Below are 24,557 nucleotides of genomic sequence, written 5' to 3' on the forward strand. Positions count from 1 at the left end.
ATTTAGTTTTCAAATATATGAAAATGTTAATTATAGATAATTATCTTAAATGTATTGTTATTAATATTCAACTTACCTGTAAATTGTTGGGCGAAAAAAATTCAAATTTGAGTTTTTTCAGTTTTTTTAGTCGAAAATGAAACTTTACGATATCGGGACAGTTACAGGTGTTTAGGGGCGCCCGGAACGAGAGAGCGTCGCGACGGAGACTGAACAGAGAGAGCGTCGGGTCCAGACGCTCGGGATGCTGTGGCCAAAACTTTGCGCATAAATTTCGCCCGAATTATCTCCCCTAATTTGATAAGAAAGGTCGTCGTGTCTTGTCAGACTGACTTTTTTTATTCGGATTTACATTAAATGGATACACAAAAATACTTTTAAGTCTTTTTGAGATGCGGCAACACTGTCTTGAAATTGACATTCACTGAATATGAATATACAGGTGTTGGTAAATCCAAAAGCGATCATAGGAAAACCGTGTAACAGACAGAGAAACGTAGTAGGTAATTGCATGCGCGGGAGAAAGACAGAAAACGAAAAAAATATCAAGTAGGCCATATTTTTAGCGTGCTGTTGCCGTGAAACGGACAGAGAAACGTAGGTAATTGCATGCGCGGGAGCAAGACAGAAAACGAAAAAAATATCAAGTAGGCCATATTTTTAGCGCGCTGTTGCCAAACACCGTAAGTAAGTTTGTCGAGGGTATTGAATACTTACGGCGTTTGGCAACAGCGCGCTAAAAATATGGCCTACTTGATATTTTTTTCGTTTTCTGTCTTTCTCCCGCGCATGCAATTACCTACTACGTTTCTCTGTCTGTTACACGGTTTTCCTATGGTCGCTTTTGGACCACACCTGTATATTTTGCATGAAAGATCTGTGTAAGGCATTATGTAATGTAAATTGTAATACATATGCCGGCTATCTGAATTTGGATTTTAAAATCCCTACAAGTCTTTGAAATCAACTTTCTCAACAAGCTTTTAATGCTCTTATATAGCATAAAGCTTTCAAAACACAATTTTTTTTATTCATCAAATTAGATTAAATATACCTTCTCTCGGCAAAAAGTCGAGGCAAAAAAGCAAAAACTCGAAATTCTTCGCTTCAATTTAAAGAAACGACAAGAAAAGCTCCTTTAAAACGCGACCGATCTGTCTTGAGAGGCTCGTTTTTTTCCGTCCGAATGTTCGAAGAGGGATACGAGTAATCTCTATCAACAAATACCCTGAGGATTTTTGTATTAACTTTCGAACACACTCTTGACTTATGCGAATTTTTTTATTAAAGTATGTCTAGTTTTAAATTCTTTATGACCGATTGCAAAATGTGACAATTTAGGTGTAAAATTACACAATCAAATCACAACTTAGCTTAAAGAGACCTCAAAGACGACGACAAAATTTGGAACTACATATATTTGAGAATTCTGAATAATTCGAAAGTTACTCTTTAAAACTTAAAGCTGTTTCAAATAGCACAGAAATCCAGTTCACCAAGATAACAAGATTATAACAGTTTTCTGCAGGGCTATCATTGGCAATGGTACAAAACTAGCATAATGTTTGCATTCTGCACTAAAAGATGTCATTGAACTAAAAATAATAATGAAAACTGCCATTAAATTCACTAAAACAACCCTGGCTCGTTTTTATCTTTTTTAAAGTGTGAAAAGAGTTTCTATAAAAATCAGGAAATTAAATGATTGTAGTGTAATTATCTTAACAGTACTGACCCTTAATACATGCACTGAAGATAATTGAGCACATTTAAGTTTAAGTGACATTTTACGCACATCGTTTAACTTAAACCAGCTTAAATATCTTTGGTTTACTGCATACAAGGGTTAGATTAAAATATGTTGGTGTTATTCAACACTACGAGTCAGAAGCAGACCAACTGATGCACGTAGACTTACTATACAATACAGTGACATGCCTGATGTCACAATGACGTCATTTGACAAAACCATAACTGTCAAATTACATCAGGCATGACGTCAGGTTCATTCTACACGCACCATGCAGTGTTAAAACACTGACTCAAATTGTGTCAGATCTGAACTTCTGAAAAAGAAGTGTGTGTCTACTTAATTTCCAATGACATTACACAGACTGACACAAATGTCACTTATTAAGTTTTGCCTTGTCTTTTTAAATTTGACCAAAACATCAGTTTTTGTGTTGGAATGAATAATTTTAATTTTATTTAGTTAATTATAAAAACAGTTTCACTAACAATCACCATCTCAATTTTTATTATAAAAACCATCAAATTAGGCCACTATATCCACTAACAACGCGTAAAGCAAAGTTTTTACTGAAAATCAATTTCCATTAATTCTCTAGGTTTGTTTAGGAGACAAACATACTATGACGTCATAGGAAATCCAAGACGAAGTTTATTATTTGGGAAAGCAATCGGCAAAAATCGATTTTTCCGCCCGGAAAACATGCGCTCTCGCTCTAACTTTCCACAACTTCCTGCTAGTCAGCCGATCGTACATGTTTTTCCCAAAAACTGCCTGACAATCCCCCAGCTTTCTTCAGACTATAAGTTTCCTACCAGTTAACAAAAAAATATTCCCTACCTGAAAGGTAAGTCTCAGTTTGTGAAAAACAACTATTATTTAGTATTATTTACACTCGTTTCAAATGATCGACCATATGTTTAAGAACCAGAAAAATGCCGGGCTCAAGAAAAATAATCCTGAAACATGTCATGTCTGGAATATGCACCAAAATGAATCGGTCCAAGCAACTACCTTCAGATATAATGGAAACCCCACTAAATCGGTGCCTAAACACATTTGACATCACCCTACTGGGTAAGTAGTGAAATGGTAAAACCAATTTCACACTAAAAATAATTTAGGTGTGGGTCACATGGTTGGAGCTGGAATCTACGTTCTAACTGGGACAGTGGCTAAAGACATAGCAGGTCCTGGCATCATCCTCTCATTCCTGTTAGCATCGCTTGCATGTCTACTATCAGCCCTTTGTTATGCCGAATTTGGGACTAGAGTCCCTAAAGCTGGGTCAGCCTATGTCTACACTTATATCAGCATCGGGGAGTTTTGGGCATTTGTAATCGGTTGGAATATTTTACTAGAACACATGATTGGTGGGCTACAATTTACACAAAAGTGACACTGGGTTAACGTTCGTTTGGATTTTAGGAGCTGCCTCAGTGGCTCGAGCGTGGAGCGGTTATGTTGACTCACTTTTTGGAGGAGTTATCAGCAACACCACTATTGCCATAACAGGAGAAATGCACGAACAATTGTTGGGAAAGTATCCTGACTTTTTGGCTTTCACCGTTTGCCTCGTCTATGCCCTTTTGCTTGGTTAGCTGATTGGTATTCTTTTAAAGCACTTTTGATTATCCGAATAAATGTTGCAGGTATTGGAGTTAAAGGCTCGGCCATGGTGAACAGTTTTCTAACAATAATCAATTTGTCTGTGATGGGAATTGTTATTGGGATGGGATTCTACTACGCTAATCAAGAGAATTGGACCAAAGAAGGTGGATTTCTTCCGTATGGATTTAGCGGAGTCATAGCAGGTAATATATCATAGGTTATATCCCGAGACGTTCAAGTTGTATCGGGTAAACTGCGCATAGGTGATTTTTTGCAAAATTTTGCTTGGAAAATGATTGAGACTAAATAATTCGACGATTTTTTCCAAAGAATTATTTAGTCGAAACCATTTGCCTAAAAGAAAAATTTTGCAAAAAACCTACCAATGCACATTTTACGTGACAAAACGTGAACGCCCGAGGGGTATATGTCAAGATTATTTCCTGAAAACACACATTTTTCAACGTTTGCTTTATTAACAAAAGAACACCTACTACGAGTATACTTAACAACACAAAACTACTAATTAAACTAAACATCACAAATGTAATAACAATATTAAATGTTGATTTTTTTACATTAACATTTAAGCAGGCCTAAAGTTTGAACAATTATTAGTAAAGAAATTGCAATTTCGATAAATTACAGAGTATGTAGAGTCTTTACTTTCTTGCTTCACTTCACGTGGTGGTAGATTTTCATTGCTTAAGGTGGTTGCAGCTGCTGAATTTGAAGTTATAGTTGTTGTGGCTGAGGGAGCTAGAGACTGCTGGCAAGAATCTGTTCAGAATGAATGTTTCTCATTTTCTCAATAATATTTAAATGATGGTCGGGATTTAGCTGCAAATATGGTTTTGTAGAACTTGCATTAGAGTGACCCGTTATCTTTATTAATTCTTGTTCTTCAACACCGTGGAAAGAAAGATTGCTTACTGCAGTTGCTCGATTAGAGTGATTTGATATTTTTATTCTTTTTGTGTCTAAACCAACTTTTTTGTCCACTATTTTTGTATTGATTTGTTGCTGTTCTTGGTCCAAAATCGGTTGCAACTTAGAAATAATCTATTTGTAGTTATGGCGCTTGTTCTCTTAGCGATTAGTTTATTAAAAAGTCTGACAGGGCAGATGTTTTTATTTATAGTATTTTGCACCAATTATTTACTTTCGGCCAGTTTTTTAGCTCCACCTTGATTCGTTTTCGGAAAAACTGGATTGTATTCAATTCTTCCTAAGAGCCAAAAAATACTTTACAATTAGCTTATTATTGTATTGATTTAAATTCTTTACCTGTTGCAATGCCTTTGTTGTCCAATTCAGTTTGAAAATAGTCAACTAAGCAATTAACAGCTTCTCCGCATCGCCATGCCAGTTCTACAGCAGCAATTCGATAGAACTTCTTTTGTAAACCAGTCGGGGTATCTTCATCAAACAATTGGGGTGAAAGCTTTAGAACTTTGCTTTTTTTTAGTAGGATCTTTTTGTAATAATTTTCGCTTTGTATCTCGAGCATTTCTTGCTTGTCGAAACATTACGTCTTTAAAGGGATCAAATACTATGTTATAATTGTCAAAATAAAGCTGTTGTAACTGCTTGGCCGTTATATTCCACATTGTTTTGATAACTCCTTCTTTATAATCTGTTCCATCAACTTTTTTCAAATTAAACTCATAGTCTTTCAAAATGTTTGCAAGGTTTTCAACTGAAGTTGTTTCATTTAAAACATACCCTTTTTCTTCATAAAAGGCACTAAACTAATTCCAAATGGATATATGTGTCCTCTTTGTAGTCCTGGGAGTACAGTTTTCAATTTCTTGATCAATGTCCACAATATTAGAATTTCCAAAGCGTGACATTTTAAATCGCGGAATTTTTCATAAACTGTTTTGAATGTTTGAATTACAAACAGCGGCGTTACTATGGAGACCACCCCGGCCTACTACAGATTTTCGGTCAGCCATGTATATTTTTGTTTACATTTCAAATTGACAATCATACGTCAAAATATTTTAATTTATGTAATTATTTAATGAAAACTACGTTACAGTGATTTATTAATTGTTAATATTGAAGTGTCTAAATCCCGTTTCGTTTAATATCAAATTTTCTTCAAAAAACGTATTCGAAAAAGGTAGGTGGTGTTTAAACACTGTTAAATTTTAGCAGCCAGGGATTTAATCAGTATAAAACGATTTCCATTGGTGGAACTAGAAAGGTTCTCGGAATTTGATTGGCTGCTGGTACAATGAAGGAAATAATCAGCTACTAGTACAAGTTTTGCACCTATTTATCTTGGAAATAATAAACTTTTTTTACTTCAAACTGTCACCTGATACACGATTCAGGGAAACTAACATTTTAATGTTGCTTCCAGGGGCGGCAACTTGCTTTTACGCGTTCGTAGGCTTTGACAGCATAGCGACATCAGGGGAGGAGGCCAAAAACCCATCTTTCTCCATTCCCATGGCCACTGTAATATCGATGGGCATAGTGACTTTGGGGTACATCCTAGTCAGCGCCGCTCTGACTCTTTTGGTACCATACAACGAGATTAATCCCAGGTAGGTTGAACCAGAAAACACTCTGAATACGGTTAGTCAATCATTGACGTGCAGCGCAGCTTTACCTGATGCCTTCGCCAATGTCGGGCAGCAGTGGATCAAGTACGTGGTGTCTTTGGGAGCCATCTGTGGAATGACCACCACATTGTTTGGGTCGCTCTTCTCTTTACCAAGATGTATGTACGCTATGGCTGTTGATGGTCTTTTGTTTGGATTTTTAGGTAAGTCTAAAAAGAGAGATTATCAAGAAAAATTCTAAAGATGCACGTAATAAAGTTTTAATTACTGTATATGATTCACCAGGTAATGTCAACAGTAAAACCCAACTGCCATTAGTCAATCTGGTGATTTCGGGCTTCGCCTCAGCCCTAATCGCTCTAGTTTTCGACCTGGAAAAACTGGTCGAGTTTATGTCAATTGGTACTCTTCTGGCCTACACTATAGTGAGCGCTAGTGTAATCATTCTCAGGTACCGTCCCAGTTTTGAGACGACCGCTTGCAAACCGGTTTCGACTCCAGGTTCTGAAATATCAGCGTCCACGTCCGAACTCACCACTCCTGGGTCGGAAATTGTCAATTTAACTGGGACTTTACGGGTGCAATATAGTTGGTAATAGATTCCGTTTGCAGTGACGTCTTCAAGTGGGTTCGTCGACTTGTTTGTTGCAGGTTAGGACCGATTTTTGGTAATTGCGAACCGGGCAGCGTTGTCACTGGATCTGTGTTTATCTACACTATATTCAGTTGCGCTCTCTGCACTCTCCTACAAATATCCACTAGGGACTTTGAAAGTGGAATTTGGTGGACACTGATCCTGGCCTCGTTCTTTATAATCATTATGGTGTCAAGTAAGTTACTTTCGATTTTCTAGTAATGTGGTGCTAGATTATGAATTCTTACAGGTTTGGTGGTGATTTGCGCTCATCACCAAAACACTGCCAATTTAAGATTTAAAGTACCTCTAGTACCTTTCGTGCCAGCTATAAGTATTTTATTCAACATCGAATTTATGGTGCATCTGAACATCCTCACCTGGCTTAGATTCTTTATATGGATGATTATTGGTTAGAAACTACAAATTTCCATCCAAACACAGTGAATCAGTACCATTTTGTAGGTATGTTGGTGTATTTTCTTTATGGAATTCACCATAGCAAAGAAGGAGAAAGCAATTCGTCCTACTCGATTCTGATGACGTCTTCGGAGGCGGTAAAAGAAAAGTGGGGTTCTACCACCAAGACCAATCTAAAATCAGTGCTGACGCATCGGAAAGCCACGTCTCTAGATAAGGCTGCAATCATGGATGATGATGACGATGACAGTACCGATTAAAATTCCGTTTAACATATGCTTGCTGTCCGAGATATTATTTGCGAAAAGACTGCAAAAATTGTATATGGACAAATCGTACAAGGCATTCAGGGTTACTGACTGACTAAACACGAAAAACGCCTGTACAATAATAGTAGATACTATAGAATTGTATTTGTATGTTAAATCGAATGCCATGACTAGAAGACGTATGTAGCAATGTTCCTTCAACTCAAAAGCTCCCAGTAAAAGACATTAGTGTCATACAAGCAATAGAGAATCAGGAGCTAAAGACGATATACTCGTACAACGTTTAGAAAAGTTTTTTTTACAATACAACAATGTAATTCTTTCTTGCTGAATGCAGTGCTTTATAAGACGAATGTTGCTTCTACATTCCAATATTTTTTAATTAAGGCAAGAAGTTTAAAATGAGTTCAAAAGCTTTATAGTATACCTAGCCACTTTCCTTCACCATCTCTTGTCTATTCTTCTACTACTGATACATCAATTTCTATTTTCTTATGGGAGAAAACACACAGATACTCCATTCATAACACCAAATAGTGTAAAATAAGCAGAATTTGATCAATTTGATCATTTGTAAAAAAAAATATTTTCTATTTTTTTATTTATATTACAGATGAATTTGAACACAATATTCTTAATACTTGCCAACAGATTTATGAAAAAGTTCAGTTAATTTACACTTTACTTTTACATAGTTTTATATGCTAAATTTACAGGTGCAGTTTTTGCGTAAATTTCGCCACAGTGGGTATAGTTTATGATTGGTCAAAAAAGCAGCTTTAAGCCGGCTGCTTTTTCTTGACCAATCACAAACGAGGAACAGTATTGTGATTTACCACCGCCCTCTGTACTAGAAAGCCTAAAATGTGACTTTTAATGGCCTCGTTAACGGTTTTCGTTTTATACACAAACGTATGCAGATGCAGTAAAAAATATGTTTTTTTTTTAATTGTTTCGTGTAGTTAATTGCACGTTGTGAGTGAAAAATCAAAAACGGGTTAATTTCTGATCCAGATATGTATAGATAGAGCTTTTTTATACACAATCAAGTCGAGCCTAAACAAATTGGTTAGAACAGTTGTCCTGGAAAGTACAACACACAGCAAATTAGTTTAAACACTGTTAGAAAATCTGTAAATCCTTGAAACTAGGTAAGCAAAACTGTTAAATGGTTCTTATGTTATTACCAAGAACATTCAATCAAAACTATTTTTGTTGCTCTCACAATAAAGGATGCTTTAAAATGTAACTCACATACCTGTGCATGTAACGAGACCTTAATAAATTTACTGTACTAGAAAGCACTTGTACCTACCATTGAGTATAGTGTTGGAGTAAAATCATCCCACTTCAAAGTGTTCAACCACTGTTGAGTTAGATCCGGTTTTTTGTAAAGTAAAAAACTGACACGGTTGGGCTTTTTCCTGAATTGCTGTTACAATGTGACTTGAAAAACTTATGAACGGCAGCAAACAAAAATAACTTACGCAAATAACCTCAAGTTTTGATTTTAAAGCGTAAAAATTCATCTAATCCTCAAAAAACTCAATTTCCACAATACACACTGTCACCACTATTTCCGCCATATTGGAATTTTTGACAAGCACTTTCTAGGCTTTCTAGTATAGTAGGCGGTGACTGATTTGATGACCTTCATGTCTTTTCGTAAATCACAACACTGTTGGTAGTTGCTGAAGCTTTTCGACCAATCACATACCACCAACTGTCAAATAAATAGAACCAATAACGACTTAAGTAAGTAAAAGTAGTAGTAAGCAGTCATAGCAAGCTAAACGTTACTGCTTACTTAACTTCTACGTTACGTCGACGTTGGGTCAACTTAGCTAAATGTCACGTAATCAGCTGACAGTTGGTTACAAGAAGACAGTCAGTTGTCTAGTGGTAATGTGATTGTCAAATGATATTGTATGGAACTAATAAAGTGCTTTACCATGTTGTCGTTAGGATCTTGGAATTTCCTGAATATTTTTTTGTACATACGCTGTTGAGACATAAATAGTTTAGATTTTCCAGACAAGCTTAAGACTCGTTAATCTACAGAAATTTATGAAGCAGTCACAGTAGGAAAATATACAACTCTGTAAACCTTTAATTGTCTTTGTGAATACAATTCCTCATCGACCCTTTTATGATTTATGGAGGAAGTAAACCACACCCCTGCATAGAAGAGCATAACATTGTAATCCTACGACAACAATAATCAAATTATTGATGCCGATCAAAACGGAAGCCCCACTTCCGCGGAAAAGGGGGCTCAGAAACGACACTATTAGCGTGCTTATCTCTGCGTTTCCATTATCGTTAGTTGGTGCAGTACGGTAGCGCACGCTTCGGTGCTTCGAGCGCTTACGGGGTGGGCCCCACTTGTAAGTGAACCACTGTGCGAGGCGGTGCTTTACCGAAAGTGTGTTTTTTGTTGTTCTAGTGTCACCGTGTGGTAAGTTTCTTCTTAGTTTGGTAATAACAAACAAATCAGCTGAGCGGGTTTTTACGTAATCTGGGGAAATGCGGTTATAAGCGAGGCACATCGTTTCCTGGACTAACGCGATTACATACCTCATTGGGTTTTGATAAAAAACGTATTTTTGCGGTTTTTTTGTTAAATTATATTATAGCAAATCTCAATTTTTGGCTGAATATGCATGTCAAATTAATTTTCAGCTATATCAAACGTTCACTCTGTATATAAACAGCAGAAGAAAGTAGCCCCACAGTAATAAATTATTACAAATTTCCATTAAACGCAATTTGCAGTTATTGCCGCTTCGGCTTTGTAAGCAATTTATTAGGTACAAATAATCAAACAAACGGTCACGTTTGCTTGGGTGAAAAATGCGAATTTTGCAATTTCTAATTACCGTTATTGTTTATTAATCTGATTGCTTAATAGACCCAATTAGAGGTCGGGCGCCAATTAGGTCGACATTTTAATGCAATCATCCCTGAATTTTTAAATTTTAATCTAAACATACAGGGTGTTACAAATTCGATGCATAAGCATTGCTATCTCAGAAACTATAGTTGATAGAGCTATAAAATAATTAACCAAACAAAATTTAGTTAAAAGTACATAATACACTAGGTATATTTTTGTGACACATTTTGGAAGGTACTAAAAACCGAAATAAAAAGTTCAGGTCTGTATTTGAAAAATTGAAGTTGATGATGGTATCTAAAAAACGAAACGTCGGAGCGAAAAACTAATTTCTTAAAGAGAAAAGTGCCTCATAAAATGGTAAAAAAATATGATTATCACTTTTTCGGTTTTTGTCGGATATTTTCGAATGTAATGAAAATTTATGATTTTTGAATTTTTCTTTAACTGTTTAGCAATAAAATGCGCAACTTTGCCTCCATTTAACTAAGGCTCTATCAACTATAGTTTCTGAGATGCTAATGCGTCGAATTTGTAACACCCTGTATAGCTAAAAATCAATACAAATCTTACCATATACAGGCATGGAAATTTCAAAATTGTATCCCATGATAAAAAACTATACAGGTGTGGTAAATCCAAAACGGACCATAGGAAAACCGTGTAACTGACAGAAAAACGTAGATAATTGCATGCGCGGGACAAAGACAGAAAACGAAAAAAATATCAAGTAGGCCATATTTTCAGCGCGCTGTTGCCAAAATCCAGCACCGTCGACAAAATTGTATTGAATACTTGGCGTTTGGCAACAGCGCGCTGAAAATATGGCCTACTTGATATTTTTTTCGTTTTCTGTCTTTGTTCCGCCCATGCAATTATCTACGTTTCTCTGTCAGTTACACGGTTTTCCTATGGTCGGTTTTGGATTTACCACACCTGTATTGCAAATCAATGATCTAGACAAAGATGGAAATAAACTTTGTGACCTGTAACGTCATTTGACAGTTGGACTTTAAGCAAACTTACAATTTACAAAGTTATACTCATTTTGGTGATTGATTTGCAACAGTTCTCACTTCCTATTATTGGTATTCTTATGTATAATTTGGATATCATAACCTTAATTTTTGTCTATAACAAGGCATTACTGCTATATGACTAAGGAGCTCAATAATCTCGGATTTAGTCTAGTTTCCAGTTAAATAATGACTTTGTTAAAGTGTTAAATGACAATAATTCTGTTATTTATTATAAAAGAAAATAGTAAGTAAAAATAGTTTTTTTACTTTTACTTGAAATTGGTTTACAGTATGACTGACGGTTCAACAACGATAAAAACCTTGACACTATTCTTAATTTTTTTTTCATTTTTTGTTGTATATTATTCAACTCGACAACGATTATCCCTTTGTAAAAATGAGCAAACCAAGCCTCAAAACACGCTAAAAAGCATTCAAATTTGTACAATCCACTTAACGGACTTGGTATATGGGCTTAATCCGAACCAGTGGCTTCTCATTGCGGTTATTACTACAAAAATTACATTTTCTAGTACAGACATTACTTTGACTGCATCTAATAAATAATGCATAATTTCTATCGCAAAAATATGTGAATTATAACAAGGTAGAAAGGGGTGGATATCAAAGTGGAAAACGTATGAGTAGCATTTTTTACTTTTACTAATAACGACTAACGAGCCTTCTTAACAGCTCTGGTGACGATCCGCCACTGACTCTAATATGTAAACATAGAAGCGTAGGCGAAACACACGTCCGTCAATAAATTTCAATTAATTTTACATATTGCGGAATGTTACAATTTCCGGCTAAGTATATTAAAACCGGGGAATATGGTAAACTAAATAGATCAAGGCTGAAGGGCAGGGGATAGATCGGAAATCCATTTGCAAAACTTCAATACATAGACCCAATGAGGAAAAAGAACAAGTATCAGGAGGTAACAATAATACAAATTATAACTCGTTTGTGCATTAAGCGAGGGGGACGGAAGTTGATAGCGTATTCGCCTACTGCGCAGTTGAATTGACGCAAAGTCATTGTCAGTTTGGAGTTTCAAACCCGCAAAAATTTGTTGTTTGTATTTCGTGTTAATTTGTTTTGTTTGTTTGTGGTTCTTTAACAGTTGAGTTTTGCAAATTTAAATTAAGTTGTACAGTGGACAATAATAATAGTGTTTTATAGTGCCAACCGAAAGTTGACGGCCGCCATATTACTCCCCCTCTCCCCCTTGTTTCTGTCACCCCCTTTGTTTGCTATTGCTCCTTCCTGCTATATTTTTTTTATTCATTGCATAGACCATAGTAATCTATTAGCTTACTTTCACTCTACGCGCTGTAGACGAAGATGGACTTTGTAAATGACATCTGTCAGCATGTCAAAACAAGTGACGATCAGACTTCCTGACAAAGAGGTCACGTAACGAACTGTTGAAGGATGTCACATCCCTTTTGGCATATTATGTGCAGTCAGGGATGTAAAATTTCTGGAATATTAAATTTATGAAAATTTTGAAAAACTGGAAAATCTGAAAATTTAAAAATAATTTGTTTTTTACATTTTTGTACTATTAACTTGAAGGTATGGTTAAATTCCATTTCTCTTCAACATATTCCTTTTATAGCTGCAGTATAGTGTAACGTAAACAAACTTCTATATTAGATTATTCGATATTGGTGAAAACTAATTATTTTTATTAATCATATTGTTAAGTCACATTTTAAAACATAACATAGACTGCTTCAAAACATGGGTGGTATGATGAGACTTGGCAACGTCGCAAATTGTCGTTCGCTGGCTCTAATCTTGGTTATCAATCCCAGCGCGCGCGCCAGGCAACCTTGGGAATCCGGAAACCATCGTGTCCTTCCGTCCATCATCGCATTCTGGCCACGCCTCCGTTTTCCAAGACGCTCGCTTATTTTTCATTTTGTATCCTGGCGCGAGGAGAACAAACTTCACTCGTTTTGTTCCGGTCACTTTGACAGCTAATAACGTCAAAACCAGTCCGATTTCACTAGACTTGATGGTACTCATTTTCGACTAATTTGGGGACGGGGAATCCATTCCAGCTGTCAAAATGACAGTAACTGTCACTCAATTCGAGACACTGGCGATTTGTGGAGATATCAAAAAAGTGATTTCACCAATGGATTGGGCGCCCCAAAATTAGTCAAAAACCACCCTTCACACGTTTTGTTTTGATAAAAAACGCTTGAGATGCATTATTGTTAATCTGTCACTTTGACAGCTAATAACGTCAAAACCAGGCCGATTTCACTAGGGTTGATGGTACTTATATTTAGGTAGTTGAGGTTAATTTTGAAAATATACATTTTTTTTTTCTTGACAATTCTAGTTTTTAATTTTTTAAAGGCAAACGGTGCGTGGTACCAAAAAAGTGTATAGAAGGTAAAAGTGGGATCCCATCGAGGTGCATTTGTGGTAAAATTTCAGACTTCTAACCTGAAACGTTCATGAGATATAGAGCAAAAACTGCAAAAAACGAGAGTCAACTTTGACGCCCTCTAGCGGCTAAACGGGACAACATAGTCATGCCCGCTCAACGTTAAATGATATAGCCCCGTTCATTAGCTTTCTTTTGTTATACGGTGTGTTTATACAGGGTGTTTCAAATAAGCGAGTTATGGACGATTTCCTGGAAAAGTGCACCAAAGTTTCGCTCAAATTGGGAATTTCTGCTTTCGAGGAGAGTGGTCAATTTAAGGCTGTAGAAGCAAAAATAATTGAATATCGATACAAACATTTCACATCAAGTAGGACTAGAATTTGACGTAGATTCCAAAAATCGAATAAAAAATTTGGTTTCTTGCTGAAATTTGGGGACATATCTACAAGATTCATATTTGGTATTTTTTTTATAAAATGAAAATCAAACAAGTCACAAGGATGTTAAAATTTCATTGAATGACCCTGTAAACTACTCTATTGTATTGTCAATAACTCGGTTATTTTGACAATTATAGGGTGGTTCAATATACTAATTTGTAGCACTTGAAATTTTCTTTTAACCACCCTGTATAGCGTTTGTACCTAAAACGTCGAATAAGTGAGTTATTTACTGTTAAAAATGAGTTGTTTGATTGTGACAGTTTTTACTGTGACAGCCCATAACTCTGTTATTTTGACAGTTACAGGATGGTTCAATATACCAATTTGTAGCCCTTGAAATTGTCTTTTGATCACCCTGTATACTATATATAGTAGAAATGTCACGCTACCGAAAGATTAAAGCTTTTATTCCGGAAATATGTTGTCCAGATAAATTGAATGAAAAGTGTTGAGGTTAGGTATACAACATTTTTCAACAAATGTCCGGTAATTTTCCGGAAAAAATTGGAAAATCTGAAAATTCAAAAATAATTCGTTTTTTAATTATAATAATTGTACAACAATCCAATATCAATTCAAATAAAGTTTAATGTACTTTTAATCATTTACCCCCGTTTGCACTGTCGTTTTGTAAGCCGAGCTTATTTTAAGTGTGGGTCAGACTGTGACAGTACAGGTAAAAAAAGTCACACTTTAAACCACACTTAACTTAAGCTATGCTTAAAGTACGACGGTACAAATGGCGGTTAGATGTCTTAAATTAGGTATCGCATTAGAATGCATGATAAGTTTGATAATAACAATGACAAGTTTGACAGTTGCTTTCCCTATCAAATTTTCATTTAAGCATCAAGTAATTTTCCGGTAAATTTACAAAAAATGGAAATTTTTATAGTTTGTGATTGGTCAGGAAAAAACAGAAAGCTGCGTTTTTTCACAAATTACAAACTATGGTGCAGAGATGAATGCTACACTCGTAGACTCCTAGTAGAGACATTGGCCTAGGCTAAGTTTTGATTTGACTGTGACATATTGCACCTGACTTGTCACAGTCAAATCACAGATCAAGTTAATTGTCGTTGTAAACCTATGCAAAGTTGAAACAACTGATGATGCATCTAGAGCCTTGCAGTAGGTTGCGTTTACATCATCAGTTTAAACATATTATTGTCTGAACTATAGAATGTCTTATCCAAATAATTCGTGTCTTTCACCTAAAAAGCTAAACAAGAGACGCATCAATAATGAGTGTAAAATCACTAAAGTGGCCAAATCGGGTCCGCGTTTGTTACACTTTCTTTTCTTGTCTACGAATTGTATTAAAACTAAAAAATTGTGCGACCATTGAAGATATTACGCAAGCGGTTAATTAGAAGATCCGAAACGCAGTTACGACCACTACTCCTAAACCAGAAATCTAATTAAGGAACGATAATTAGTTCAATTACATTAAAAACCCACTGTGTGTCGAGTGTGTCTTATTACACACATTTTTGTGAACCAAATACCGTGCCAAAGTAAAATTTTTCCTAGAAAACGTTTATATTAATTAAACTGCCTTTCTTCTTGTTGTAATGCTAGGATAGCACGCGCACATAAAACATATACGAACAAGATAACATCGAGTAAAAGCCCCCTTAGTAATGTATGCTCGTTATACCAGTAACGTGAAAATTGGGGCCCCTGAACGCAAAGTGAGAGTGGTCATTTTTGCGATTGAAACTGGAACGATTGCTCACAGTACTTAATTTACCTACTACACTAACATTCAAAAATTTCAAATACACGTCGGCCAATTTTGCGGTTTGTTTGTTGCTTACTCGTTATGGATTAATAGTCAAGACCACACGTTGCATTATTAGTGTTCTGCAATAGGCAATTTTAATAATTCATTGTTGAATGTATTTTGTTTGTAGAATCAACCATGGAAAACGATTACCAGCAGATATTACCTAAAGTGTCCGGATACTTGGAGAAAAAAGGACGAAAGGTAAGATTTTTTTAAGTAAAACATATCTCAGGCATTAAGTCAAACAAAAATAGAAAACCAAACTATCACTTTTCTTTTGTTTCTTTAAAGATGACAGGAGTCCTTATTTAACATGTACTAACTTTGTTACTATGACAGCTGGAAATTTTGTTTAAACTTCAAAATGTAGCTCGTAATCTTGGAATTTTTTCGGGGGTAATTTCCCTAGTGCATTTAATTTTTCCGGAAAAATTCGGAAAAACGAGTTTCTAAGTAATTTGTTTTCTATATTTCTGTAATTTGTTTGTCTTCTCGTCTTCGACTCCGATGATTTTTAAAACCACTCTCGCTCATGCTATTTGTTAAAACAAATTACTTAGAAACGAGTATTCCAATTTTTCCACAGGAATTATAAATGAAAATGAGAAAACATTATTGTTTTGAAAAAAAACATTCTAAGAATCTCACATGTTTTGCATGCAATAAATGCTTCTTTTTTTCGAAATCTGTATAATTCATCAGTCCGTTTATTACTGCAACCAACAATACACCAGGTTCACATCTGCTCGTGGAAGATGTGGCAACATAGGGCACAGTCCCAACTGACAGTCGGCTAAACATTTTGAGGTTAGGAATTTTAAAAAGTTGAAAAACCGCAAAAACTACAAACAGAAGAAATAAAAACTTAATTTAGGGTTGTTTAAGTTTATTAATTAGTGTTATTATTGCGAGACCTTCGTAGAATTTAAGATTTTTCTTCACCAAACTGGAAAACTTGCAACATTTGGTGGTATACAAAGGCGGAAAGTTCCAATCAAACTTTGGCTTGGGAACAACAACCACATTGAATTTAAATTATCTGGAAAGAACATCACAGATAGGTGCATTCAAACGAGTCATTAACAGCCCAATACCAACGTTTCAAGAATTATTCCATAAAATTTGCTAGAAAGGAAAGGCAATGTGTGTATCCTTGGGACTAAATAAATCCTAAAGCAGTGTTTTAACTTATAACAGAATTGTTGGTGTTTTAAGAACTTGCTTCTTGGTTTTGTGATATAGATTGCTTATTTATTTCCTTTTGTAAATTTACCCAGCATTAAATACATATCAATTCGATTTTCTTGTGTGATTTATTTAACATGTTTTTTCAATTTTAGTTTAATTTATTGTAAGAGCAGGTAGGTACCTCAGTTAAAGAAATTATCTAATTTTATGATTGTTTATGAAGAAAACTATACTTCTTAGATAAAAAAGAAACTTGAGTGTACTTTTTAAAGATTTTATTTGTATATTTTATAATGTGTAAATAATACAATTAAAATAGTAATTTAACCTACTATCTGATGGAAAAGTATTTAACAGTAGCACCATCTGTTTCTAGCCTTATAGTCAGAGAAGATACAGCAAAATTTATAATGGCTAATTCTGCAAAATAATGGCATTTGATCAAATTTATGTATTAAGTAACTTGTATCTTTCTAATATTACCTGAAACTTATTAGAAATTTGTTTTTTCAACACTCTGCATATGGATTTTGACAACACCATTATAACCATAGCTTCAAACACCTTTTGTTCAGTCTTTTAGAGCAATTGATAATGGGACTTTTTAAATTTGGACCCTTTCAAAGCATGATAAGCAAACTCCAGATTAGGCGAATAAAGGTACCTGAAACATAAGCTATTTAGTATTAGCAGCTCATTAATACCTCTACCAGAGTCCTTTTTATAGTATTTGGTAGATCACCTTGTTAGCTTCTTCTAAATACACCTTTACTCTATATCCATGTTCCTTCGAGAACCACTGGCTTGAATAAACTTGGTTTTTGTAGTGTTCTTCTAAAAACTCTTCTTGGGAGTTAAATATATGGGCTGTTTCATTGTGACAGTGTTTTCTATTAGAAAAGGCATCCTTTTCTGTTCCACAAACTCTAGTTCCTTCAGAATGTTTCACTGGACCCTTTGATAGTTGTAAAGTGTATTAAAAAGGTGGCATTTTCAAAACTGACTACCGAAACACACACACATAATCTAGTCTCACACGTAGTATCGCAGTTAAAAACAAGTTAAATCAAAATACTCCTTAAAATATTGTAAAATTTACATCAAAAATAAGTTTAATTACCAACAATGGCGGCCGATTTTCCGAGCCTTGTCGTCCTGATTCATTGCCGACGTGACTAGATGACGTCAAAATTCTATCGCGCTCGGAACGCATGTAATAGACAAGAAAGGCAAATAATGACGTAACCGCCACGGAAAATAAATGGACCATACATCGAATGACAGTTCGACATTATTGTCATGCTTACCGTTTTTCTGGAACTGACAGAAAATTTCATTTTCCGAATTCAATTTTTCCGAAAAATTTTGACAGTTTCAGAAAATAGGTACCTTTTTCTTAATTTCCCTCTCACTTTAACCAAATCTGTATCTCTAATCGTTTAACCTTCTTATCAATTCAATAACAAAGACATAGAGCTCGAATCAGCTAAGAAAAGGCCACAGGCGTCATCAAACGATGATGTCACGATCTCTGTACGTCTCGCTTTAAATATTGCTGCTCTCGTTACTTTCCAAGTTGTTGCAGCCAGTCAGTGGCGTGCTATTATTTTATCAGTAAAATGAAACATTTTCGTCGTTTTTAATAAAGAAAATAAAAGACAACAAGTTTTTCAAAGGAATGGAAACTCCTTCTGCTTCTTTCTTCATAAATTGTAAGACGTTACTGACGATTTCACGGCCTTGGCTGTATATGATAACACCTTTCTTTCCAACCTTTTTGAAAGACATTTTGACAAAATAACGTTTTTTATTCATAACACTATGTGAACTTCAACTGCGACCATCAACAATACAACCAAAACACCAGACTAAAACGGAACCTAACCTAACCCCCTAAGTCTCCCTGTCCGCCACTACATTTTTTTAAACTTGGCAACACCGTTTAGAGTGCCTGCTAGTAAAAGCATATAAAAAGGTCCAAATGTCCCTGGCCGCTGCCGCATCTGTTTTAATTGTGTCCAAGTAAAAACCGTACTACGTTGCCAAGTGGCTTTTTGACCGCTTAACAATATATTTTCGGGAATATTTTAATAGGACGCCTCTGATTATATCTAATGCGACGGCAACTGTAGAAGGAGAAAGAAATAGTTTTAAAAACTGCGTCATTGATGATGCGGTGGCCTTTTCTCATCTGATTCGAGCTCTACCTATAATACTCAAAAGACAGTTAAATTATCTATTTTTTAGAAGATGATGAGCTGTTACAAAAAGTATTGGTTTGTTCTGGAAGGCAGACTGTTGCTCTACTACAAGTCCAAAGACGAATACGAAGCGATTTCTCCTTGTAAGGGCTCCATTAACCTAGGACCAACGTGTAGCGTAAAACCAGGTGTAACCAACAGTGGCGTTTTTCAAATTGAAAGCAAAACCACCACAATCACCCTGGTACTATAACAATAGCAATCACTACAAAACGACTAACAAACGACACTTTGTAGAGAGCGGAATCCAGAGAGGAACAGCACAAATGGATGCAAGCTTTAATGTCCGCCCTGAACCAAAGAAAAGACTTTAAGAAACTGAACCACTTTAGGCACTCGACTGGTGACCTATCACCAATCGCCCAACGGGTGTTGTTGGACAACCACCAGAAATTCGATACTGGTTCGATGGATTTCCAGATGACCCTCATTGAAAAGTTGCAGAAAATGGGCGCTCGAAGTTATGGTAAGTTGCTGTTTGACTCTATGGTTTAATATACTTTATTTGACTTACACAGGTATCGCTCCGAAATTGAGAAGATCCAAGACCACAATTGAGAAATCGTTCTCAGATGAGTCACTGCCAACCAACAAACGAAGACCGTTGAAGAAGAGTGACTCGGTGATCGTGGAACATCCAGAATACAGCAAAATGGCTGCACTTAGGCGGCGCAACAGTGTTGAAAGTGCAGAAATTAGTTCAGAGGACATCTATGAAAGGATCCCTTCAGCTGATTTGCTTGATATTTTAAGGTACTTTAGTGATATAAAAATTCATCCGGTATTGACTCGATAACAACCAATAACAGAGACAATTATGACTACAACGACAACAACATCCATCAAAAGTCACGTCAAGTAGAAGAAAACATTTACGCGGAGGCTATATCGCACAAAGACAGTGCAGAAAAAGACAAAAAGAGTCTACTATTCGGGGTTAAACGAAGCAAAAACTCAAAAGAGAACGTGGAAGACAAGCAGAAGAAAACGAAACGGTCGGAGAGTTTTTTGAGAAGGATGTGGAGCAGGAAAATTAAGAGTAAAAAACAAGAATCGTTGTTGGGCGACGGTGAAACAGAGGAACCAGTCGATAGTGCAAATGTGAGTCTTCAAAGTGAAGTTGAAAAACTGAGTATTGACGAAAAGGTATGTTAATCATATACAGGTGTGGTAAATCCAAAACCGACCATAGGAAAACCGTGTAACTGACAGAGAAACGTAGATAATTGCATGCGTGGGACAAAGACAGAAAACGAAAAAATACCAAGTAGGCCATATTTTCAGTACGCTGTTGCCAAAATCCAATACCGTCGACAAAATTAATTTTGTTCTTGGATTATTCGATAGAAAACATTATAAATCTAGATCTCTATTTTAAATAGGAGGCCATGAAGACACAAAATTTGACATTTGATTAAAAGCTATTTCGTAGAATCCGCCGCCGGAGAGAGCCACTTTATTTTTTTCTAAAAATCACATGACCTCATGATTACAAAATTATACGCAGGCCACGTGATTTTTGGATCATATCGCGTTTAGATCCGAAAGAAAACGATTAATTACTAGTTGTCATTGTTGTTGTCACTATGACATCTATTTTGAATTTAAAATTTGAATATCGTTCACTAAAGTTCTAAAAAGTATAGTAAAGTTGCATATTTGTGTTGTTGGTGAGTTTTGTGAGGTGATATAAGAGTCTCAGATTATGAACCAAGAGCAACGTCTAGCAGGTTTAAGTTTCCTAATCCCGAAAGAAAACCCGACTTATTTAAAGGTTATGAAAACCTTGTTGGAAATTATCTAGTTTTTAAACTCTCTCCATGAAAATATTTATCAAGTGAGTATTGTTGAATTACTTTTTTGTTGATAAATAACTTATTAGCTGGGTGTACAGTATAAAATAGCATCACAAATAGCATGTTGTGGTGTTATCTACAGTATTATTGTATTTGCATTGGTAAAAGCAGGTTCACCATTATAGTCCCACTTACTAATTATTTACTATAGTACACACCTTTTTATCAAAACCTGATATTAGCAAATAGAAAAACAATAAAACATTTTACAACTTTTGTAGAGTTTCGGTTGTTTAATGCACACCAAATATGGTTATTGTTTTTTTTTAACGTTTAGTAGGACTAAACAAGTATGATTGTAATCTTATTTGACAGTTGAAGTATGCCAGAATAGGGAGGGGTTGCAATGCAATAGCAGTTCGTGAGTTCGATCAGTAAACGAAAAACAATTATTATTATTCTTAAGTTTTAAAACAAATTACACAGAAACCGAACTAATTATGTTATAAAAGTAAATAGAATTGTTTAGGAATGTTCTAATAACAAAGTTATCTAAATAATTATAATTTAGTCAGTTTGACAACACTAAGGGAAAATTATGGCCTACTTAAAATTTTTGGAAGTGTTTTGTCTTTGTCACGCGCATGCCATCATTTATATGTGTCTCTGTCCGTTACACGGTTGTCCTATCTATGGTCGGTTTTGGTTTTACCACACCTGTATAAATTCTAAATTACAGTTATTTGTGTAAATCACAGAACTGTCCGTAGTTTGTGATTGGTCGACAAATACTATACTGTTCATAAATCTTTCTTATGAACAATAGAAATACCCAAAAATGATATAATATACAGGGTGTTCTACTTAATAAATACCACTTTAGCATGACGGAATTTTCCGCGACAGGCTCTATAGTTCAAATATTCTCAAAATTTCAATCCGATACAAAATAAGCCGGTAAGCTGCGGATCGATTTCAAATACAAGACCCTCTGTATACTATTAATCCGTTTTACATCATTGATATAAGTTTCAGTTTAGTGATCTAAAATACGGGCAGTGTCTCAAAATTGAAGATTGAAACTGATTGAGATTGATTTTTCAAGTTACCTTTATATCTTGAAATTAAACCAGAAGGTCTACAAAAAATCTGACTATCGTAGGGTCGTTTGTTGAATTTGACTCTATAATTTTAATAACCGTAGTTTTTCAAGCAAATTTATTTTATATTATTTAAATTATTGTAAAAGTTTATTTATAAATACAATCATCATGGCTGGTTACATTATTAAAACAAAAAACTGTCTATTATCTTTAAAATCAATCATAACAAATAGTGAACTTGACTCATGCGGTCCACATATTGAGCCTAATTGGGTTTGTTTATTTTTCTCGATGACTGAATAAGCCTCGACGGTCATGAGAAAATCGATACCCACATGTAACATGAATGTAATAATGCCTTAGCGTCGTTTAATTTAAGACAATGTGTGTATTATTTTAGCGGTTACGCGGGAGAGCACCCGACAAGGGGTCGGAAGTAGCAGTACAGAGCGAGACGGTGAAGTGTAGACAGCTTCGGTTAGAAAGAGACGAGACCGGTGAGTTCCCGTTTAAATAACACTTTAAATATGCAACTAACAGGATTTGGGCAAGCAGGGCCTTCGTTACCACCCAGGAATCAAAAAAATCCAAACCGTAAAGCCCAAATGGCGCCCTCAGTGCCGCCGAAACGTCGGGCAAAAAATACGGAAGCGTTGGACAGTTTATTAGGCGACTTGGACACATTCAATCAACCTCAAAGTGAGAACAATAATTGCAGATCAGAAGGTAATAATAACAGTATCAAAATGCAGCAGCTAAATGCGTTTTAACACCCACAGGTAAAGTAAAAGAGCTGATCAAAAGGTTCAGCGACGAAGGGGTAGAACTGAGGAACAAAGATTTTAATCATTGGAAACCCCCAACTCCCCCACACTCCCAAGAATTAGACAATCTACTAGACGAGCTGGCCAAGATAACTACAGCCCCAATTATGACACCAGGAGTCACCACCAGTTTGATTAACCCGGATATCTGCGATAGGGAAGTTGAAAGAGTGACCAGGAGGCGAATGTCTGACCCTGATTACGACGTTCCACGACCTCACACTTCTTTAATTAACCTGCCTAGGAAGCAGGATAACGCTCTTAAAGCCACCAGGTTCTTTGGACCAGTTTTAAACCCTTCAGATTTTGAACAGAAACCGTAAGTTTATACCAATTTTGATTTAACGCTATGCAGGGTAATTCAAATTCGACCCTCACCAATCTCAGAAACTATATAGGAGATACGAAAAAGTTTAAACTAGAGCAAAGTTGCGCAATTTTTTTCTTCTGTATTTGTTGATTTTAATTACCCTGTATAATTTATACTCAAATCTACAGGTCTACGCCTCCAGCTGACTACCACTCGAACCTACCAAGTATAACACCCGACTCACTGGAGGTAGAGGGAAGAAAAACGCAACGCCACAGCCACGAAGAGTTGAGGATTTCCTACGAGTCCCACCACTACGCAAATTACAACAAAGCTAGCCATTACAACTTAAACTTCCTCCAAGAGAAGAACGTCTATGCTGATCCGCGTCTGAGGTTCAGAGTGAACAGCGAATCCGATCATAACGTATTTGTGGACTCGCTCGAGTCCTGATTTTTGTGTGAGTGACTGATCCAAAGATTTACGTTACCAGTTGAGTCGGGCAAGTGCGCGATTTTGTGATGAAATGGACGCAAACTTACCGCAAAATCCACTTCAGAAAGTTGCATATTAAACTTAATTTGGTTAAGTTGTAATATTGCGCGAGAGGAAATACAAATAAGTGTTAAATTAAGTGTTTTTTTCTGTCAAATTCTTCCAATAAATTGATTTGACAACTTGGTTGTTTTATTTACTAAAATAGTATAGTTAGTTCGGAGTGCATGAAGTTTGGCAGTTATTTTGAAAACAAAAGTCGCTTATTTGTGATATTTTTTCTACTAACAGCGTCCAAAATAGTTTAATGCAACTTACTGTGTAGTAGTTGTCAAAAAATTGGAAGACAATTAAACAATAAGTATATAGTCTGCTTCTTGGTTAGTTGCTATTCTGAAAACTGTAAGTATTGAACACTCTGTATCTTGGCTATTTTTTGGTGTACAGGGTGATTGAGTGAGCTACTCAAACGAACCGTCTAGAGCTCGTATTTGTAATCGTTTCCGAGAAATTCGGCCAAAACTGTACAAAAAGCACGATTTGTGCAAAATGTGTTTTCAAGCTCAAAAATTGATTATTTCAAGACTGAAGTTGCACGCTTAATTGTTGATTTTCCAACCCCTGATTAGTAGTAAAAAACGAGTATAAACTCATTTTTTTTTGCAATTTTAGTCAAATTACATGCAACATTGCAAACAATTCAGTAAGCTGCATTTTGGTACAATTTTGTCCTTGTTTTCAGCTTGAGACAAAAAGTTAAGTT

The 24,557-nt window shown here is 35.6% G+C and overlaps 3 protein-coding genes and 2 long non-coding RNA genes across 13 annotated transcripts in view; 2 read left to right on the plus strand and 3 right to left on the minus strand.

Annotated features, from left to right (window-relative positions):
* LOC145740502 (potassium voltage-gated channel protein Shaw-like) overlaps positions 1-251 on the minus strand; it is a 34,889-nt gene extending 34,638 nt beyond the window's left edge. For 2 of the 3 annotated variants that reach the window (XM_081996114.1, XM_081996109.1), the window contains exon 1: positions 77-249. The gene's annotated coding sequence lies outside the window, so the exon portion shown is untranslated. Of the gene's footprint in view, positions 1-76 lie in introns of all 3 variants that reach the window. The other variant, XM_081996112.1, reaches the window with a different exon arrangement.
* LOC145740505 (cationic amino acid transporter 4) overlaps positions 1-9,373 on the plus strand; it is a 29,594-nt gene extending 20,221 nt beyond the window's left edge. For 2 of the 3 annotated variants that reach the window (XM_081996120.1, XM_081996119.1), the window contains exons 2-12: positions 2,349-2,597; positions 2,676-2,827; positions 2,875-3,123; positions 3,179-3,346; positions 3,403-3,564; positions 5,733-5,919; positions 5,974-6,140; positions 6,223-6,529; positions 6,589-6,767; positions 6,822-6,983; positions 7,037-9,373. In XM_081996120.1, coding sequence (XP_081852246.1) covers positions 2,686-2,827; positions 2,875-3,123; positions 3,179-3,346; positions 3,403-3,564; positions 5,733-5,919; positions 5,974-6,140; positions 6,223-6,529; positions 6,589-6,767; positions 6,822-6,983; positions 7,037-7,251 — 1,938 coding nt within the window. In that variant the 5' untranslated portion in view covers positions 2,349-2,597; positions 2,676-2,685 and the 3' untranslated portion in view covers positions 7,252-9,373. The remainder of the gene's footprint in view (positions 1-2,348; positions 2,598-2,675; positions 2,828-2,874; positions 3,124-3,178; positions 3,347-3,402; positions 3,565-5,732; positions 5,920-5,973; positions 6,141-6,222; positions 6,530-6,588; positions 6,768-6,821; positions 6,984-7,036) is intronic. The other variant, XM_081996121.1, reaches the window with a different exon arrangement.
* On the minus strand, positions 3,994-5,644 carry LOC145740508 (uncharacterized). Its single transcript, XR_014181445.1, has 2 exons — positions 4,649-5,644; positions 3,994-4,589 (listed from the first exon to the last, which is right to left on the minus strand). It is a non-coding gene; the product is annotated as an uncharacterized LOC145740508 (long non-coding RNA).
* Positions 9,374-9,569: 196 nt separating the features above from the next.
* Positions 9,570-23,976, plus strand: LOC145740504 (uncharacterized). 4 transcript variants are annotated; one of them, XM_081996115.1, is made up of 10 exons: positions 9,570-9,718; positions 15,945-16,018; positions 19,253-19,450; positions 19,504-19,732; positions 19,785-20,019; positions 20,076-20,412; positions 22,566-22,662; positions 22,721-22,891; positions 22,945-23,308; positions 23,488-23,976. In XM_081996115.1, the coding sequence occupies exons 2-10, from the start codon at positions 15,953-15,955 to the stop codon at positions 23,750-23,752; spliced, it is 1,962 nt and encodes a 653-aa protein (XP_081852241.1). In that variant the 5' UTR covers positions 9,570-9,718; positions 15,945-15,952; the 3' UTR covers positions 23,753-23,976. The 4 variants fall into 4 exon arrangements, with proteins under 4 accessions (XP_081852241.1, XP_081852243.1, XP_081852242.1 ...); XM_081996117.1 differs by having other exon boundaries at positions 20,076-20,367; XM_081996116.1 differs by having other exon boundaries at positions 19,504-19,726.
* Positions 17,268-18,440, minus strand: LOC145740509 (uncharacterized). Of its 2 annotated transcripts, XR_014181447.1 has the most exons (3): positions 17,748-18,348; positions 17,489-17,669; positions 17,268-17,425 (listed from the first exon to the last, which is right to left on the minus strand). It is a non-coding gene; the product is annotated as an uncharacterized LOC145740509 (long non-coding RNA). The 2 variants fall into 2 exon arrangements; XR_014181446.1 differs by having other exon boundaries at positions 17,268-17,669; positions 17,748-18,440.
* Positions 23,977-24,557: the final 581 nt, after the last annotated feature.

The sequence above is a fragment of the Ips typographus genome, linkage group LG1, assembly GCF_016097725.1.
Source record: "Ips typographus isolate SLU linkage group LG1, UJ_Ityp_2.0, whole genome shotgun sequence".
In the NCBI taxonomy this organism is placed as follows: domain Eukaryota; kingdom Metazoa; phylum Arthropoda; class Insecta; order Coleoptera; family Curculionidae; genus Ips; species Ips typographus.

Coding starts and splice junctions, on each gene's coding strand:
- LOC145740504 (XM_081996115.1), top strand. CDS start 15,953: ATGGAAAACGATTACCAGCAGATATTACCTAAAGTGTCCGGATACTTG. Junction 19,733..19,784: donor AATGGGCGCTCGAAGTTATG/GTAAGTTGCTGT, acceptor TGACTTACACAG/GTATCGCTCCGAAATTGAGA. Junction 20,413..22,565: donor AACTGAGTATTGACGAAAAG/GTATGTTAATCA, acceptor GTATTATTTTAG/CGGTTACGCGGGAGAGCACC.